This window comes from Neolamprologus multifasciatus, chromosome 7, assembly GCF_963576455.1.
Source record: "Neolamprologus multifasciatus chromosome 7, fNeoMul1.2, whole genome shotgun sequence".
NCBI lineage: Eukaryota > Metazoa > Chordata > Actinopteri > Cichliformes > Cichlidae > Neolamprologus > Neolamprologus multifasciatus.
The window spans coordinates 11,677,632-11,698,063 of NC_140445.1; the positions used below are offsets into that span (position 1 = coordinate 11,677,632).

At 36.9% G+C, this 20,432-nt stretch overlaps 2 protein-coding genes across 7 annotated transcripts in view; both read right to left on the reverse strand.

The window, feature by feature from the left end:
- tpm2 (tropomyosin 2 (beta)) overlaps positions 1-15,565 on the reverse strand; it is a 29,549-nt gene extending 13,984 nt beyond the window's left edge. Inside the window, exons 1-9 of one of the 5 annotated variants that reach the window (XM_085167659.1) lie at positions 15,307-15,565; positions 10,528-10,653; positions 7,846-7,979; positions 7,050-7,167; positions 5,833-5,903; positions 4,852-4,927; positions 3,354-3,416; positions 3,185-3,254; positions 1,204-1,520 (exon numbers count right to left, since the gene is read on the reverse strand). In XM_085167659.1, the coding sequence (XP_085023785.1) occupies positions 1,438-1,520; positions 3,185-3,254; positions 3,354-3,416; positions 4,852-4,927; positions 5,833-5,903; positions 7,050-7,167; positions 7,846-7,979; positions 10,528-10,653; positions 15,307-15,420 (855 nt within the window). In that variant the 5' untranslated portion in view covers positions 15,421-15,565 and the 3' untranslated portion in view covers positions 1,204-1,437. Of the gene's footprint in view, positions 1-1,203; positions 1,521-3,184; positions 3,255-3,353; positions 3,417-4,035; positions 4,112-4,851; positions 4,928-5,832; positions 5,904-7,049; positions 7,168-7,845; positions 7,980-8,615; positions 8,780-10,527; positions 10,654-15,306 lie in introns of those variants that run through there. The other 4 variants (XM_085167657.1, XM_085167660.1, XM_085167658.1 and 1 more) reach the window with 4 other exon arrangements.
- Positions 15,566-16,466: 901 nt separating this feature from the next.
- The window catches only part of tln1 (talin 1), a 62,126-nt gene continuing 58,160 nt past the window's right edge, over positions 16,467-20,432 (reverse strand). For both annotated transcript variants that reach the window (XM_085167552.1, XM_085167551.1), the window contains exons 56-57: positions 18,610-18,735; positions 16,467-18,201 (exon numbers count right to left, since the gene is read on the reverse strand). In XM_085167552.1, coding sequence (XP_085023678.1) covers positions 18,067-18,201; positions 18,610-18,735 — 261 coding nt within the window. In that variant the 3' untranslated portion in view covers positions 16,467-18,066. The remainder of the gene's footprint in view (positions 18,202-18,609; positions 18,736-20,432) is intronic.

Sequence of the window (20,432 nt, forward strand, 5' to 3'; positions counted from 1 at the left end):
AGACAGATTGTTTGAAAGAGGAGTGAAAGAAGCCATCTTTGTCCACTGTGAATGGCAATCTTTGAACAGAGGTGGTGGCTTACAACACCAACTGTCTGCCATCTATAATCCAGTTTTGAGATCCTCTCGGCTCATTGGCTCCACTTTGAGAGTCACCACCATCTCTAAGCAGCATATCAAAGACATTACATCCATACAAATTAATTATATGCTGCGTGATCAAATATTTGTGCATGTTGGAGGTATTTCCCCTGTTGTGATCAGTATTGCTAAAAAAGTTATTACGCATATTACACAGAACACTTTTCTTAAAAGTAATGCAGTACCTTACTTAATTACACCCAGGAGAAAGACATGATATACTACTCATTACTTTCATGTTACTCTGGGTTCAGCATTTACTCAACTTCAATGTCACTCTGGTTTCTTGGCCAGCTTTTCCTCTGACACACAAACTGAAATCAGTTGATCATAGCAAGAGTGCAAGAAACAATAAGCAGGACTGATACGGCAGGTAGGCAGACGAATTGGACAACTGTGAACAGGTTCTTTACACATCCTGTCACATCATAACTTCCTTTTCTCCATTATATCAGCCAGCTCACATACTCCTGCCTTTCTTTCTTTCGCACTGCTTCCTAAAATGCTTTCCCCCTCTCTTCTTCTTCTCATTACAGGGGTGGCTGTAGCTCTGGGGGTAAAGCAGGTCATCTGCTGATCTGAAGGTTGGTGGTTTGAACTCTGGCTCTCCCAGCCTGCATGCCAAATATTCTTGGGCAAGATACCGATGCATCCATTGATAGAAATGCCCCATTCATAGAAAGCACTTGAAGGCATAGAAAACAGAAAAAAGTGCTTGGGTCAATGTGGCGTGTTGTATAAAGCACTTCGAATGCTCCGGGAGAGTAGAAAAGTACTATCAATCACATTACATTTAGCATTTACAAATTCCACCAGCAAACTGTTGGCCAAGTGCAGAGGAAGCGGTCAGTGTTAATGAGGACTGATGATCCACATATTTGATTTGGCCAAGGTTTTATGATGTATGCCCTTCCTGATGGAACCATCCCCATTTAGTGCTTGGGAGAGGCACTAGGAATTCACTGATGTGGCCATCCCATGACTGGGTAAAATACACACACAATTACGAACTGACAAACTGACGAATTACGAGAGTGACAAGGAAAACTGAGAGAAAGTTGAGAAGTGAAGACAGCTTTATTACAGGGGAAAGACAAAACAGAAATGCTTAACTAACATTTTGCTAAAGAGAGGACAGCAAAATAGTAGCTCAACCTTCTTCTTTAAAAAAGACCAGTCCTGTGAAATAGCTTACTCTTTTACCACACAGTAGCACTGTGGAGTGGAGAAAAAGAACAGCAAACAGGCAGTAGAGTTCAGACAGGAAAGAGGGGCAGCGAAGAAGTAAGACAACTTCTACAGTGTAGTCATATCGTTGAGGGCCAGGTCCAGCTCCTCACTGAGAGCCTTGCCCTTCAGCTTCTGAGCATATACTTCATCTAAAGGAGGGCATTGAGACACGGAAACAATTAATCACACAGAGAGACAGAGATCGGATAGAAGTAGGAAGACAGGAAAAAGAAAAGAAAATAGTTTAAACTGTAAATCTTCATACCGATTCACAAGTGTTAATGCCATCACATCAGCTTGTTACTTCAGCTCACCAAGACAACAGACAGCCAAACCTGAGCTTAGTCAAGCAAATGCCAACATCCCTGACTTTGATTAGTAAGGAAAAGATACAAATTTAACAAATAACTGGAATTATTGGTTGGTACAATTTAGCCTTGATACCACAGACACCAGGATAAGTATCAATGTAAGCACTTCAAACCAAGATCAAACTATTTTCATTCAACAACTGTTATGAAAATAATTAATGAATTCACATATCAGAACTACAACCACAAAACACCATGTTAAAAGTCTACATCATTTGACAACAATGTTTTCAATGTTGTGTTTATGTACAAAGACAAATATTGACAAACGCACTGTTATCTGTTTCTAGATCCACAAAGATGTGTGGATATGTTTTTCTATCAGTATTAGGGTAAGAGAAATCTTAGGAAACAGTCAAACCGATATCTGAATGTTTAGGTGTGGGTGCATACCACCATGAATGGCATAAAGGCAAAAATGCCCAAAAGAAAAAAAATTAATTAATTAATTATTATAGCAGCAACATCAAGTTTTACAACTAGTCATTTTGCTAGCAAACTACCTTCATTGTGGCATATTGTGCTATGAAAAAGTATTTGTTTTTTTGGTCTGAAACATGTAAGTGTGTGAAATATGCAAGAAACAAAGTCAACCTGGGTAAATACCTGGGTGTGATGATATCTGTGCATTCTTTTTCTCCTGGATTACCCTTTTGCGTTACACATTTCACTGTTTTTCCTTTTGCTACCTAGCCTGACCTGTCTCCCCAATGTGATGTTTGTTTATTGTATGTACAGTCTGCAAGGTCTGTCATCTCGGTTGTGGGCAACTGCAACTAACAAATAAACGCTATCTCATCATCTAAAGATAAAATATTCAGCTTTTAAATGATGATTTAAATTATTAAGGGAAAGAAAGATTATTAAACCTACAGAAGAGGAGTAGGGCCACTGAAAAGAGAAAAATCAGTGGGGACATCTCCAAAATTCAGATTAAACTTAGAATTCTGAGAAATTACATGTATTGTTTCTAGAATAAAGTATTGTATATGTTTGCCTAAATAGGGCTTTTAGTCCCTAAAACTAGGAAAGAACTATATATGAAGTCCATTTCTATTAAGGTGTCATAAAATAAAAAATATTCTTGCTTTTTGTCTTAGTGGCATTTCTCATAGTTGCTGCATTACTATAAATATAAATGAACATGCAGAATGACGGCCAAGTGCATTAACTCTAAGTACCAGGCATTTTCCAGGTTTCAAAATTAAGCAATTAAAATTAAGCAAAGACACCATAACTGGATTAGAGGAATTTGGTCCTTCCACTTATCATTGGCTTTATTCAGGAAATTGTAACTGCAGAGCACAGCTGTCCAACAAAGTGCCAGTTCAGTTACAACACCCCATAAGTGAAACTGTGTGTGACTTTATTGTTCACTGAGGGACACTGAGCAGACATGTTAGTGGAAGTACTGGCAGAGATAAGAGGTGTGTGTGGACTACCTTCTAAATCATCAATGGTCTTCTCCAGCTTGGCCACAGACCTCTCAGCAAACTCTGCACGGGTCTCAGCCTGGAATCCAAACCACAGCAAAGCATCAGCTTACTCCATAAATCATAATTAGTATACAACAAAAATAATAATAATAAAACTAGACTGGAAAAACTTTACCTCCTTCAGTTTGTCAGTAAGAACTTTTATTTCTTCTTCATATTTGTCCTCCTTTTGAGAGTACTGAAATATAAACAAATAACATACAAACGTTCACAAAGTGTGTTTAAACAACATTTCCATTTCATGAGTGCAGTTGGCCTTTAAAAAAAATCTTAACAGCAGTTTGAGTACTTTATGTAAGTATTTTCCATCTGTTTTCCCAGGCGTTATCGCTAACTTTTAACCATGTGGATAAAATTATAGCTGATTCTAATTTTCAGTGATGTGTTTCAATCAAAAAGATGCTGGAAACGTGGAAACCTATTCAGTTTAACCTTAAATTTAAAACTAAAAATGGAAATGGACACAAATCAAATAATTATCATGATGACAATTTCCATCATGTCATTTAAGTCAATTTTGCTGTATGCCGCTGAACTTGAAACAAAGTTTCATTTATTTATGGACTGTTTATGTGTCTGTATCCTCATAGCAAATTATAAATGCGTTTTGTTGAATGGATATAGGGTTTCTATTGATGTCTTTAGATTTGTTTGAGGTGAGGCCGAGTGACTGGTCCCACTTTTTTACAGGTTATATTTTTACAGGTATTTTACAGTATTTTTACGGGTTATATTTCATATATATACAATCTGACTGGCCACTCTTCAGGCTAAATACCCCTCAGCTCCTACTGTACCTTTTCAGCCTGTGCTTCCAGTGACTTCAAGTTGTTGGTGACATTTTTCAGCTCTTCTTCAAGGTCACCTGATTTACTGACCAATGTAAGAAAGATGAAAAGCAAAAGAAGAGAAAGTAGTGACTTGAAAGGTAGAATAGCAGAAGAGACTAAACTCAGACATTGACTAATAAAAGACTACATGACTTATAACAAAAACCGCCAGGCTCTTGGTTAGAATCTGTTTTTGGAGGGAGCGTGCATGGTCTTTGATCAGTTTCTTCCAGGTATTCCTTCCACAGCTCAAAGACATGCACGTTAGCTTAACTGGTAAATCTAAATTGGTCGCAAGCATGGATGCAAGGTATATAAAGTCCCTATAATGTCTTCATCCGTCTCTCGGTGCTTTGTCTTTATTACCCAATGAATGAGAAGGCCATAAGGCTACTGTCTCTACTAACAAATATTTTAATTCAATAAAGTAAATGTATTTTTTCATTTTAAAACACTTGACTAATTTCCTTAAAGAAATATTAATAGGTGACAAACAATACACTGATGTGAGGGAACACAATTTCAGTGTTATTTATATAATTGTGTTTATTTTTATTCTGAAATATTAAAAAAATACTTTAAGCACCACTGTACAGATGGATGGATGGATTCTTGCTGGTCTTATTATTTTTAAAGAAAGAAAGTAGAATATCAGCAGTACTTAAGTGCAGTATAAGAGGGAAATATAGAAAACATAGATGGAAAAGTAAAGAGGCTGCAGGTCAAAGGAGCACAAGACAGCAGGTCACAATTAGACCTCAGTGGTGTTCATACAGTAAGTACCTCTTCTTCTGAGCACATCATGGACTTGAAATTTTGGTCCATTAGTTTGAGCTCCTCCTCCAGCTCCCTCATTCTCCTGCACGAGTTAGTCCAAAATGTTTGGGGGTGAGGAGGATCAGTGGTTGCCAAAGAGACAGTGGTTGTGCAAACATGCATTCATTCACAAAAACACAGAAAGAAAGAACAACACACAGCCAGAGAGGTATACTATGTAGGCAGGACTATCTTTGCATTAGCTGGCTCTACGGCTCTAAAATCCCAATCTAACAGGTTTGTGTACATTACATAATCCCACAGTTAAAAATCTGAATTATTCTAAGAAAACAGGGTGCTTAAACTGATATTAATTTAAAGCTCTGACTATGACCTCCTCTGGATGAGGTTTAAGTATACAGCATAAGCTGCCATGATGATGTAGCCAGGTTAAAAAAAGAGCCAGCTTAATAAGCCTGCAGCCATTACGTTTGCTTCATAGTACAACCTCATGTCTCTGTGTCATTAGTTTTATGTCCTACTTGATGACAGCCCACAATAACACTTTGCATTTGTGATGAAATTGTTAAGTAAGCATTCAAGTCGTGCATCACAAGAAAATTAAACAATTACAATAATATTTGTAATTTAGATCACTTATAGAGCTAAAATTCCAAAATAAGTTAAATCTTCACAAATAATTGCAAATCATTGCTTTGCAATTTTTGTATTTTATGTCACACAAAGCAGAGATAAAAATAGAATAAGTAGATTAAACAGCAGTGATCATTAGTCGCAGTTGTTAAGAGAATTCTTATGACATCCATGCAACACTTAGAGATCCCACTATTATTTAATCTAGACATACGGGTATGAATTATATTATTTAAAACAACAAATGAGCAAGATTATTTTGTGATGGTAGGAGTCACATGATCTCTACCATGACAACATGTATGTATGTAAGTGACACTTGCTAGTGTTTTTGGAGTGCAGGTATTGACTTACGCCTCAGCTACTTCAGCACGCTCCTCTGAGCGCTCCAATTCACCCTCCAGGATCACCAGTTTGCGTGCAACCTGCAGATATTCACACACTTAAGTCATCCCAAATAACATAAAAAAGTATTTGCTCATCTTCCTTCAAATGCATACTAACCAACATCCCATTCTTAATACATAGGGTTTAATATAATGTCAGTAAGCCTTTGGGGTAGCTGTAGCTCACATGGCAGAGCAGGTCATCTGCTAATTGGAAGGTTGGTGGTTCAATCCCTCCAGTCTGCATGCCAAATATCCTTTGGCGTACTCAATAATTTAAGAATGTGTGTGCATGTTAGATAGAAAGCACTTACATAGAAAGATGTGCTTGTATGAATGGGTGAACAAGGCAAGTTGTGTAAAACACTGGATCACTGAATTTGAACTTGGAAATCTATAATGATTTTATCTTCATGCATGCTCAATCATCCAGGTAAGGAATTCCTAAAAAGTTGACTCTGTTCATCTGGACGTTGCATTTCAGTGGAAGAAATGTTTCGTCACTCATCCAAGTGACTTCTTCAGTCTCAGCTAACTGCAGGTTTCCCCAACCTTAGCTTTGCAAGATTACTGAAAATAGCACCACTGAATAAACAGTGGGCTGTTAGGTCAGTTCCTTGATCATTAATATGCAAATTGCCATCCAATTGCCTCCAATCAATGCTAAATGGCCTGTATTTGTATAGCGCTTTAGTAGTCCCTAAGGACCCCAAAGCGCTTTACACATCCAGTCATCCACCCATTCACACACGCATTCACACACTGGTGATGGCAAGCTACATTGTAGCCACAGCCACCCTGGGGCACACTGACAGAGGCGAGGCTGTCGAACACTGGCGCCACCGGGCCCTCTGACCACCACCAGTAGGCAATGGGTGAAGTGTCAATCAATGACATTAATGTCAATGGTCATTATGCAAATGTATATTTATGAGGTTAGGGGGAACCTGCAGTCAGCTGAGACTGAAGGAGTCACTTGGATGAGTGACAAAACCTTTCTTCCACTGAAAACACTATGTCCAAACTTTTTGTCCACTTTTTGCCGTATAATCATTTTTCTTTTTTAAGGTAACCTCACTATACACTGAGAACCTACTTAGAATTTGTGTAGAGTATTAGTTGTTGTTGTTTTTTCTCCAACCGGGACATCATGCAATAACCATGAAAAAAACAGCAATACAACACCTCTTCATATTTGCGGTCAGCCTCCTCAGCGATGTGTTTGGCTTCCTTCAGCTGCATCTCCTGGATCTCCATTTTCTCTTCATCTTTTGTTGCTCTGTTTTCTATGACTTTCATTCCTCTGAATAACAGGAAAGGTGACGGAATAAGCAGTGTATACAGTAGTGGAATTTATATATATATATGTGTGTGTGTATATATATATATATATATATATATATATATATGTGTGTGTGTGTGTGTGTGTGTATATATATATATATATATATATATATATAGATAGAGAGAGAGAGAGAGAGAGAGAGAAAGTGAGAGAGAAAGAGAGAGAGAGATACATATTGTGTGTGTCTGTGAAATTTTTTGTCTCTGTATTAAATATGCCACTCTCCATGCTCTCAATTGTCCCCATGGGAATAGATAAAGTTATCTGACTCTGAATCTTATACTCACTATTCTCAGGCTAGCTGTCAGATGTACAGTAACTACTCTAAAGTCATGAAAGACTATGACAGAGCTGAATCATGGTTCAAAAAGTCATAGTAAATACAATACTGGGTTGTATAGTACAGGATTGGATAGCTGAAAACTCAAATTAAAGTGAAGGAGTTCCTTATAAAAAAGGCTGGATGTATTTGCCATGTCCCACGCTTAACAGTAGTAACAGTAATAGTTTAACAAAAACAACTGTACCTTCAATAACACACTAGCATTCATAAAGAGGAGCATAAAGAATAGCAAACAACTTAACTCTACAGACAGAGAGTTCAAATTTTAGATGGATGGACATAAAGCTCATCACCTCTCACTCTCATCTGCAGCTTTCTCAGCCTCCTCCAGCTTCTGCAAAGCAGTAGCCAGTCTCTCCTGAGCTCTATCCAACTCCTCCTCAACCAACTGGATACGTCTGTTTAAGGATGCCACTTCTGCCTCAGCCTGCGGGGACACACACACACAATTATTTTTTGTCTTTTTTCCCCGCCTGTTCTTCTCTCCTGGTTCCAAGTAGTCATTAGTTTGCATGCAGAGCATGCATTTTATAGGGATTTTGGAGCTTATTTAATTATTAATTAACAATTGAATAACCTATTCAGTAACTACACATCCAGACTGAATCCACACGCCTATTATCTTGAGGGTAAAAGAAAAAAAATGTTGTTTTTGATTGCTAAGTGGAGTCCTAAGATATGTTCCTTACAGTTTGTTTGTTTGTTTTTTCTAATTGGGTTACTATTAAAAGAAACAAGGATGAGATATTTAACCAAAAAAAATGCAGGAGTTTTTTAATGACATTAAATGAGCAAAGACGGTGGTAGAAGCATATAAAGTCAACAATGTTTTAAAGCTTTTTTTTAAGTCCCCGAAAGAGTTTCAAGATGGCTACCGAGTGGCAAGACTTGCATTTAATGTTTTATTTTAGAATATAATGCCATTGAATTGTTTTAATTCTTTTATTTGTCAGTTATTTTTAATAGTTATATTTCGTCTTTTACAAACAAAGGGGAAACAGCCGTTCATTGACCACTGCAGTTTCCGGTGTAGCGGTCTTAAGACGGTGTTTCTGAGTATTACCCTTTCCCTGGCCTGCCTCTCCATGTCAGCTTCTTCCCGCAGCAGCTCTGCTTGTTCTTCGGCCTCATGCGTCGCTTGCTGCAGTGTCTGTATTTTCCGTCTGACAGAGTCTATGGACGTCAAAGTCGCCATGCTGCGAATATTCAACTTCGAGCTTTTCGCAGGCGTCACGGCGTTGCCTTGGCAACTGTAAGTCGGAATCAATGCAAGAGTTTTCTGGTTACTGTTTCAAAATAAAAGTTGGCGTTCCAGGTGAAGTCGGAAGTCACTCTTTTCAAATGGAACGCCCGCTTAACTCGGATTTCCAACTCGGGCTTCCATCTTCGAGTTAAGAATTGAAGATGGAGGTTTTGCACATAAACATTAGCAACACTGTAAAAATGGTAATATATACATGTTCTATAAATAGAGAGTTGAACAGGCTCTACCAATGAATGTGCTCCATAGTGGTTTTAAAATAAATAAATAAATAAATAAGCAGTTTTGTTTTGCTACTGAACCATCTACCTTGCAGGAACAAAATAAATCCTGTTTTTCCAGGCTTCTCAGAGTTCACTAGCCTCATCCTCAGAGGTAAATGGAACACAGCTTAGCAATGACACAAGTTATTTGGACAGATAATTTTTCTAATATTCCTTCATAGGTAATAAAGTAAGATTTTAGATAGATTATAGATTATAATAATGCATATTTTTATATAACAGTATACTCAATTAGGTTCATTTTTCACCCTTTAATACTAACAGTACAGCAATACAACATGGAATATGACTGCTCATATTTTTTTGCACAGCTCCAGATAATGTAAGTAAGAAATTGGCTACAGTGTCAATAAGAAGGACAATTTTTAAAGGCACTAATGATGGTAAAAAGTCGAACTTTTCAAATTATTTATTTCAAATTATTTTCAAAGTACATATAGTACAGTGCATTACTACATGCACAACATAAATGTGTTTGAGAATAGAACTTGATGTCCCAAGGCAAAGGTATTTATGTTAGAGTGAACATCAGTTACAAGCAGAGGAAGCATAAACAAATGAATGCATTGCTCCGATGCTTTTCCATCTTTGGAAACCTCACAGTGACTCTGCAGACAAGACAAAGTTCCACTCCTTTTAGGACCAATGCATGTGGTCTCTTTCCTGCATTGCTCATTTTGACTCAGAACTTTTAAAGAAAACTAGACCACAAAAATGACTGTGACTCTCATAAAAGGCATTGTGGCCCCAGTTTCACTACTAATCCTGTTCCATAAGTCAAACATAATACATCCAACAAAAAATATTATAGTTGTAGGAATAGAAAGTTAAATATATACTCATTAAATATAGTAGTAATTCAAGTACCTGTACAGATATTGAAGATTGTTACACCGGTAAGCTCCAAATAGTTAACCATAGTATTAACCACTGCACCACCATGCTGCCCAAAATAAAATCTTGCCTAATAAACTGTTAAGACTTGATAGATTAGTTGGAATTGTCCTCAATGTGCTAATAATCATTTTTCTCAAGTAGCTGAAAATGAGTTCACTGCAAATGATGATAGTGATTTGGAGGATTCAGCACAAATAGCTTTTACATCACATGAATTGGTGATGATTTTTGGATATGTATAAGTTGATGGAGTGTAAAGTTCGACTTACTGTAAAAGTAGCTTGTGCATATTTCAGACATAGTAGAAGCTAAGACTTGCTACTAGTTTTATATCATTGGTGATGACCTACATGACCTTAATTTCAGTTACAACCCAGTGCTAAACACCTGAAGTGACTGGGTTGAATAGTGACAGAACATTTAAGAATGACAGTACACATAAGGTAACAACCATCACTGTGACCAGACACAGTAAGCTAATGTGATCTCAACAATGTCGCCCTCTAGTAATGCTGTCATTTATGCTCACTTACATCTGCTGCCTTTTTTTCAGCTTGCTCCAGCTTCTCCTGGGCATCCTTCAGTGATTCCGAGTATTTGTCGAGCTCGTCTTCTACTCCTTTCAGCTTCTTTTGCAGGGCAAGCAACTCCTCTTCAAGCTAAAGCCGAAATATACCAAGACACAAAACACGAAATAATTTTAAGTTAGAAGCATTGGGGAAAATTGAAAAAAACAAAACAAAACAAAAAAACAGAATTTTTATTTTATTTAATTGCTCATAATCGATTTGCCAAAAAACATTCAGTTTACAATAATGTGACAAATGAAAAGAAACCTTGCTGGAGAGGCACAATATTATTTCATTATTTTTGAAATGATTAAGCACCTATCAAAAAAATTACAAAAAAATATCTCACTATTTATTTTAGCTTAATGTTTTTAACCCCAGCATTAATAGATTTGTATTATGACCTTAAAATATTCTGACAATGTTGAAAATTTAGTTCTTTTGACCTGCAGTGAGAATGTAGAGGCAGCAACAACTCTGCAAATAAATGTACTTGATTAGGCCTAAGTTCATTATTATGCAACAAATTATAACATGAGCTGTATTCAGTAAAATTCCAAATACTCAAAATCTAACTGGCATATGTGAGAAATGTTGCTTTATAACCTCCTGATGATGTTGTATTATTATAAAATTCTGATAATAACGTAACAGACATGGATCTTTGAGCATATCCATGCTCCCAAAAGGGAACACTGTGTTCACTTATAACATTCTTTGTTATCCAGTGTCTCAAATATAGTTTTACCAAGTTGCTGTGTGCAGTAACAGCATACAAACAGTGACAGTAACCACCAACCCCAGATGCCTATCAAATCCAACGCAAGTCTAGTGTCATTTGTAACACTCTACTAATGATCTAGTTAGAGGATTGGTGTAAAATCTGTGTGCATATTCTTCAGAGAAGAAAACACTTTTTTCTTAAGCCCCAACGGTAAATCTGAATCTAACAACCAGATTCCCTTTTCCAACAGAAGCTTTCAAGACTATAAAAAGCCAGTTGCAAATGACAGTGATGTGGCCTGACAACGGTGTTCCTAGTACAAATGTGCTTTAAATATCTCTTCTGACAGCCTCTCACAGCCATCTAAGGCCTGATACTCACATATAGCATTTGGCAGTCCTATAGTTCCTGTCATAGTGGTAACCAAGACAACAGCCTTGACAGACTCTTAAAAAGTGTGACAATTCAAAGGTGAGTTACTTAGATGTAGAAATATAAATGGAAATGTTCATTGGTTCTAGGTAGAGCTGATGGTGATAGCAAGCTGGTATCCCCTGGGAATAATTTCTATGGTAGCTGGTGCATAGTTGAATGTTAACATATTGCTATGTGATCTTGAGAAAATACACAATAGAACTACACCAGAGAGACTATAAGCCATACAGGAATTTCACTGCGTTGTCGGATGTTTCTCAAAACAATAAATTATGAATATTTTCTCATGTGTTCAAGAGTTAGAAAAAGCAGTCAATTTTGAATAGAAAATAGTGGAATCACATGTAGACTGAGTAAACTGATTTTTTGTTTGCTACTGGCTTACTCGTGAATCCTAGAATTTCTGAAAGGGAAATAGGAAGCAGAGCATTCAGGTATCAGGCCCCTCTCCTGTGGAACCACCTCTGTACTTTTAAGATTACTTGAGAGTTTCCTTTTTGATAAAGCATATAGTTAGGGATGAATTAGGTGATAGTGAATCATTCTTTAGTTATGCAATAAGTACTTCTTTGCCTCCCATAGTTATTTTTCTCTTCTCCTTCCTTTCATCCCCCAAAAGCTCATGGAAGATGGCAGAACCTGAGTTTGGTTCTGCTGGAGATTTCTTTCTGTTTAAAAGGAGTTTTTCCTTCCCACTCTCAATTGTTTGGTAATGAGGGATTGTCTGATTGTTGGGGTTTGGTTTTCAATACACCAACAATCTATGTCCACTGTGAACGACCATCCTTGAACAGAGGTGGAGGCTTGTGACACCCACTGTCTGTCATCTATAATCCAGTTTTTCCCTTCCCAGGTGCCTTAACGCCCACTCACATCTTGTGTCAGTTGATCTTAACTGGGACCACAGAATGGGATCTTAAATATTGGTGGTGGTGCTTAAATACTGGTGTGGTATATTATTTTGGTTTTAAACATTCTGTAGTCTAAAAATGTTTTGTACAATGTACATAGAGAACATAATCATGTTATCCAACAAACATTCCTTTTCAGACATTTAAAATGAACAGTGTTCTGATTCTTATGAAATTATAGCAGGTTGCAAGTACATAAGTCAGTTTTCAAATTTTAAGATGAAAATCAATTGATATATTTGTTGTTTAGACATAATTTTGACATAGATGGGTCAGATCTAAATCTGGCTGATAGCATAATTCATAATCATAATTGTTAATGTGTATATCGCTTCAACGTTGCAGCTGTTGATTTCCAGAAAGCCAGACTGCTTTTGGTGCATTTCAGTCACTTTCAGTTCAGTCCTTGTAAATTACCATTTTCAGTGACTTTTCTTTGTTCTTGTTGTTTTTAAGCCACTTATGACTAAGTGTTCTGTCTACACATAACAGACAACTTATCAAAGAACCAGTTTACATGTATATCTTTAGGAACTTTGCTACTAGCAGGCTGTCAGAAAAACATCATCTGTTCTCCTTGCTTTAATTGAATCTACAAAAAAAAGAAGAAAGAAATAGAATGGACACTGATGGGCCTCAATGCTCTGTCACTGAAGCTTGACAGTTAAATTCCACTTTGGTGTTAAAGCTATGCCTTAAATATTACTACTGCAAACACTTCTGATACACTGTGCTAACTTATGCCATAATCTGATGTGCCCTTCTCAAGAAAAAATAACTATTTCATTCAGTTTATTTCAGCACAACAGTCTTAAAGATATCAATGGAAAGTTGTCAGGAATGGAAAAGTGTGGTAGGAAAAAGTCATGAGCAAGAGGTATGATTTCAATCTCAAGAAGATTTTCAAGAAAAGTTGATTCAAGAACTTGGGAGAGCATCAGAAGCGTTTAACTTGGGATAAAGAGGGGGGGGGAAATGGACTTTTGCTTAATGGTCCAAAGTTCTCTTTTTCAGATACACATAGATGTTGCATTGAGAGTAGAGAGGCACAGAACCCAAGGTCTTAAAGTCTAGTGCGAAGTTGCGATTGTAATGATTGGCCCACTTTGTTGTAGTCCAGAGTCAACTCAGAAGTCCACCAGGAGATTTTAGAAAACCATATGCTTCTACCTTTTGGCAAGCATTATGAAAATACTGATTTCCTTATTAACACATGTCCACAATGCCAAAACTCCTACAAAATGGTTTGCTGTCCATGTTATTATAGTACTGAAATAGCTGCCAACTAACCTGACCTGAACCTCATAAACAATTTGTGGGGTATTGTCAACAGGAAGAGATGAGTAACACAAAAGCTAAAAACACAGACATGCTAAAGGCCACCATCAAATCTATCAAAGCTGATTGCCTCTATGTACTGCACTCATACAGTAACTTGTTGTGAAGAAATCCCAACCAGGAATAAAATGTAAATGAACATACATTTCAGAAGCTGAATGTTTCTGTATTGATTTAAAATAATACTCTAATAATTTGATGCTGGATTTCTGATTTTCCTAAACCTTAATCATCAAATTAAAAATTAAAAAAAAAGTCTGAAACACATATTTCACTATACTTTTTTGAACAAAAAAAGAGAGACATTTTGTATTTGCTTTTTTAGTTGTAGTTACTTGTCATGTTTAGTTTTGTAGTTATATATAAATACATTTAACTGCATATCATATTATATAATCATATTTTCAAACCTGAGAGATTGATCTTGTCACTGACTGAGCTGAACTGTATATGATCAGGTTAAATTACAGAACAAGCAGCTTTTGTCAGTGATATCCGATATAAGCAGACACCCTTTAAAATGATCCATCATGGAATAATTTTAGCATATAAGAAATACTCTCACTTTGGAAACTTAAAATGCATTTTGGTTATAATATTTGTGCACTTTTCCCCAATTTTAAATAAACATAAAGTATATCTATGTAAATATCAAGTTTCAAGTGAAAATAAAGATAATACAGGATATACTTTAACTATCTCTACATTTGGAAAATTATTGTGTCACAGCAGCCGAAACTTTAAACAGAACCTATATCAAATTGAAATACAAGAGCTCAATAAAATAAATACAATACTGGAAAACAAAATCGCTCAAAAAAGTAAAAGAAAAGAAAGGGGAGCACAACTAAATAGAAAAAAGTGAAATAAAAGAGCAAAAAGTGTCTTAGACTCGTTTTTTTATGGACAGTGCCAAACATTGACGTTAAATGCCAAAACATAAAGCCACAAGCAAAGAATATCCTGAATGAGAAGTGTCAGCAGTATACATCAAACAGTGATAAGGAAAATCAACTTTAGCAGCCAAAAGCTACAGTACATTTTACATATTGAGTTATGTATGTGCGGTGCGGGTAAATGATAACAGGACGATATCAACATCAACTGGTATAGAACGCATTGAATCTCTTAAGGTGCATTTCACGTCAGACCTTTCGCCCATTTAAAACTTAGTCGGGTTTTGCTTTTCAGCACTTCTTCTAAGTTATTTTTATATGGTTCTGTGTGTATTTTAAGGTATTTATTTCATAACTTTTCCTTCATTATGTTTACGTTGAAACGTTTAAAAGTGTTCAACGAGTTGCCTGCGAGGTGCAGCGTAGGTCCTTCCTTTACCTGTTTGCATTTGTCCTCTGCTCCTTTTTTGTCTATTTCAGCCTGTTCTGCCCGGTCTATAGCGTTCTCCTTATCCAGCTTCAGCATCTGCATTTTCTTCTTGATGGCCTCCATGTTTCTTCAGTGTCTGTGAGCTAAACAGAAAGAGAACTGCACCCAGCTTTCGGGACAGACACAGGCAACGGTCCGTGACAGGAGAACAGGAGGGTCTCTGTGAAGCTGTTCAAGAGAGCAAGAGAGGATGGAATGACAGCAGTACCAGCCCACGCACTCCTCTTTTTCTCCCACTTTGGATCCGTACGAATCGTTGACCATGTTTAGGCACTGAAAGTTGTGCAGGCTGTCTGACGTGTGTGTTCAGTATGTGAGAATAAATCAAGGCTATCCCCCACTGGGACATCAGCAAAGGTAACAGAGCAAATCACTGATCTAAAACGTTTCGAGATGAAAAAAGTAGTACCAATCCGAAAATTACTAATTAAAATATTAAAGGCGATGAATTAAAAACAAACAAAAAAACAAAAAAACATCAAGTGAATGGGTCATATGTGAAGATGTACATACTGAAAACATAAAAATCCAAAAATTAAAGTTAAAACACAAAGAGAGAAAGTCTATACCGCGTAAACAGAAGGACACAGTTATAGTGTAAGACCGTAATAACATACCTACAATCTGGGAAAACTGGTAGCTAAACCAAAGCATTTATTTTTATTGAGTCTCTATTTCTACTTATCTGTATAAATGAGGAGGTCCTACTTTCAAATCAGAGTTGAGAAAGTCCCCACAAGGGCTTTGTAGTGCAGTGGGGTGTGATGATTTCAGTTAAAGTGAGACGATTTAACAATGTGTTAGTCCCTACAAGATACAGGTTTGTGAGCTATACAATCACTACTGCTATTTAGAGGCAATAAGGTAACTAGTGAGACACGTGGCTAATATCCATTTAGTTCAGCTTTATTTACTTTGTAGTTTCAGTTCACAACAACTGTCTAAAGGTGTTTTGTATTGTAATGTAAAGAAGCCCTCTAAACAAGCACTGGGCAATGGTAGGGAGGATGAAGGGAAGTTTTAACAGGAAAAGCAGATCTAGCATAAGCAGTCTCTGACTGGTTGAGGGTGAGGGGAAAGAATAAATAGAGAATATAGTTCCAAACACATTTTGTTTAAATATATTTATTGAAAATAATGCAAGCTGTGTTATAGATTCTCCACTGTGTAACATTGAGTTTTCACCTTTTAGGGACATGATATCTATGTTGGGACAAACAAACTGTTAAACAACAGATGTCAACATCTCTTTAAACACTGTCTTTATTGAATATAAATCACAGTTACAGTGTCCATCATCGGTACTAATGTGAATGAGCATTATAATTAGTCAAAATGTGCACAAAATTTTAAAAAGCCTTTGTATGTTATACTGCATACTGCTCTAGCTATCCTAAAAATAATATGCAAATAATATGCAAAAGAAAAAAAGGCCAACGTAAGGGCAGCTTTTAATCATTATCTTATAATCTATTTTTGTGTTCATCCATATAAAATGCCAATATATACCTCCGATCATTTCCTTTTCAGTTATAGGAATTCTTTAGAAAAATCCCACAAATAACATATCATAGGAGCAAGTCAATAACCACTAAGAATCCAAATACAGTCAATTTAATGTCAAATATTCCTGTTGCAAATACACTCTATTTCACTGTGTAATTGCAAAAATAAATTCATAATTTTCTCTACTAGATCCTCATCAAGCAAAAGTCATGTTACATAGAAAGTACTAAAAACTTAGGATACAAATATAAACTTACAGCTGATCCCATGTCCCTGGTACATAATACATAAAGGTATAAATTTAAAACACTTTATTTGTTTAAAGAAATCCTGACAGTGCTGGACTCTTTGCAACAATCTCAAATATTTAAAAATTAAATATATGGCTTCATAATTTGAACACAAATGAGTCCTCTAGTCTGATTTCTGGCTAAATACTGTAGATGGTTAAATCCAAAAACCCACACAGAAAAACATAGCAATGTACTGGAGGATATCCTTTTAACATATTCTGAAGGTCGTAAAAAAACACTATGATTTTTTCCACTGTATAATTATTTTATCCCAATTTAGATTTAAAATGTGTAATTTTATATATTAAGTTTAACCAGTACGTCAATTAACATATTGAATATCATTACTGTCATACAACCACAGATCTCTTTTTCACAATGAACTCCTATACATCAAGGCACTTTGTCTGTAAACACACACACACGCATACCAGCACACACACGCACGCACGCACACACAGCATATAAAATTTGCATAGATTCTGCATAATTGTCATGGAAGCATTAATTCTGCTTGCCTATATAAGATATCTATATCTAGGACAGTTAAGGCCATTGGCACGTCATAATGGCAGTCACGCCATAATTTAATGGCGTGACTGCCATTTTACACAGCATGTACACACAAAGATGAAAAAAAAGAATTCAAAATAGAGAAAAATATACTGATAGGTGTGTAACCATATAATCAAAAGTACAGATACCTTAATCAGCGTTACGAACGTCATTGTTAACTTTTGAAACTAAATGTGAAACAGTTTGCTGTGGAATTGAAGTCAGATTGTTTAATGTTACAGTTATATGTTATAGTTTTCTCCACTTAAAAATGAGCTGAGAACAGGTCCTTATCATTCCAAAGATGACTTCTGCTGACGACACTGCATGCTGCTACAGACGCACACTTATTTTCTCACTGTTCCTGGCCATCTTCCCGCAGTTCTGACGGGAGGAATTTGTACTGCTGCTGTCTGATCATGGCCAACTTCTTCCTGGCTTCCTCCAATTCCCTTTCTTTCCGTAGCATCTCCTCCTGAGCGGCAATGATCTACAACACAACACAATTGGTCAGCATGTCACCACACTTAAGAAACGCTTGTTTCACAATCACACACATGAAACTGAACTTAAGTCAGATGAACAGATCCCAATCCAGACCTCCGCACACTTAAGTCCTAACCCATACAAAAGATATGAACTTGACCTTTCTTCCTATAAAACAGCGGTGCGTACAGCTGAGCCACATGCCCATCCTGGGTCAGTACTTCCAGTTTCCCTTTTTCTAATTCAGTCCTATCCTGCTGAGCTACCCAGTTGTTACACTTCACAGTCACACATACACATGAGACAGTGCTTTATCACGATTATAGAAATGTAACACAAATGAGTTTACAACACACAATGAGACTGAAGGCGAAGTTACATGTAGAACATGTGCTTTGGATCTCTAACTTACCTGAGCAATACCTCCCACCATCTTACTCTTGACCACCACAGCCTGGTCATCTTGTTCTTCAAATGCTGCTTTTTGTGCTGCTTTCACCAGATTATCAGAGGCTCTTTTCACAGCATTTCCAGCAGCCTGCAGAAACACACACACGATTTCAAGTCAAATCACAACTTAAAGGCTTTAAACTTGAGTAAAGAGGGAAAACATTACAAAAGAAATGTATAAAAGACACTCAGTATGTCTAACCAATGGTCTATGATTTGAGTCTTTGAGGTGCATGTAGAACAGAGTCATCAACCTTTCTCTACTAAACAGCAACTCCTGGAAAGGCAGTAATGAGTCCAACTGGGCTCTGACAGAAAACCATAACAGTTGTTTTGTTCTTGACACAGGAGGAAAGCTATAAAAAGCAACAAGGATCAGTCCCAAACATCAGTCAAAGGCAAACAATTCTTATTGGGCAACTTGGCTCAATGAAGACAAGGTTTCTCCTTTTGAGGCTCAGTGGGCTGAATCAGCCAGTGGGCTGAGACGAGAAAAGATAATTAAATAACAACACAGTAAATCTGTTTGAATCCAGGAACATCCACTTCCACACAGACAGAAAATTTCTCTTGGAGCCCTTTTCCCTCCCTGATTGTCTAAATATCATATATCATCATGTAGGCACAATGCATGAAACAAAATATTATGTCTATGAATTCTGTTACCTTAAGGAGAAGAATGAGGTGCAACACATGTCACTCCCAAACCTTAGCCCTAAAGACATGAAGATAAATCTCGAAATCTTTAAGGTACGTGGCCTGTGGCCTTGGCTAATGAGTTTGGTTGGAGGCATGCAGTTACAATTTCCACTGCACTGATGCACTTTCAGTACCTTCACACAGACCCCACCTTTTGAAATTACATCCTCCCAAATGGGGAGCATGAGCATAGTAAGAAAACCAAAAAAAAGAAAAAAGATTCTGTTCATCTGGACGTAACGTTTTCAGTGGGAGAAATGTTTCGGTATCATCCAAGTGACTTCTTCAGTCTCAGCTGACTGCAGGTTTCCCCAACCTTATAAACAGTACCTTTGCACAATAAATTAAACTAGCCCAGTTAATGAACAATGGATTGTGAGGCCAGTTCCTTGATCATTAATATGCAAATTATCATGACCAATTGAGCAATCATGGTCAATTGAGCAATTATTGTATGCCTCCTCTGCAGGTGATGTAGTACAAATGGACAATGGAAACGAGTGCTGTGGTGAAATGTTCGCAACTTTAACAGCCTGAGTGGCACCACAACAACAACACAAGCCAATAGAACAACGTCTCTCAATGTTACAGCCGTAAGCTATATTTGCAAGTGTAAAAACATGGCTACATTAGGCAGTTCCAAGTGCTTGATGTGCAGTTTGCATTGTGCTGATGTCCAAATGACAGAAAAACAAAGGTAAGTTAAAAAGCACAACATTTAAGCCTAGTAACTATAGTACCTGAAACTAAAAATATATTTTTAGTATTAACACAGCTCATTTTTGTTCATCTAATTCTGAGGTGGTCAAGTGGGAACTTGCTTTCAAATTACAGAATCATTAGACACCTCTACATGGACTCACTAATCCATACTGCTAGGATCTACAGCAATGACATCGGAATGTCATTCGGACAGGAGAAGTGCTATGTGATGCCAGAGGTAAAGCAGTCAAAACTGAGAAGACTGAACTACAAGAAGGCAACATTGCAGACAGCATCAATGGACATTATGCTGTGTGACTTTTTATTCGTTTGCTAACAGAAAATGTTATTGTGGCATATGATTGCGAGGATTCTTCTTATAAA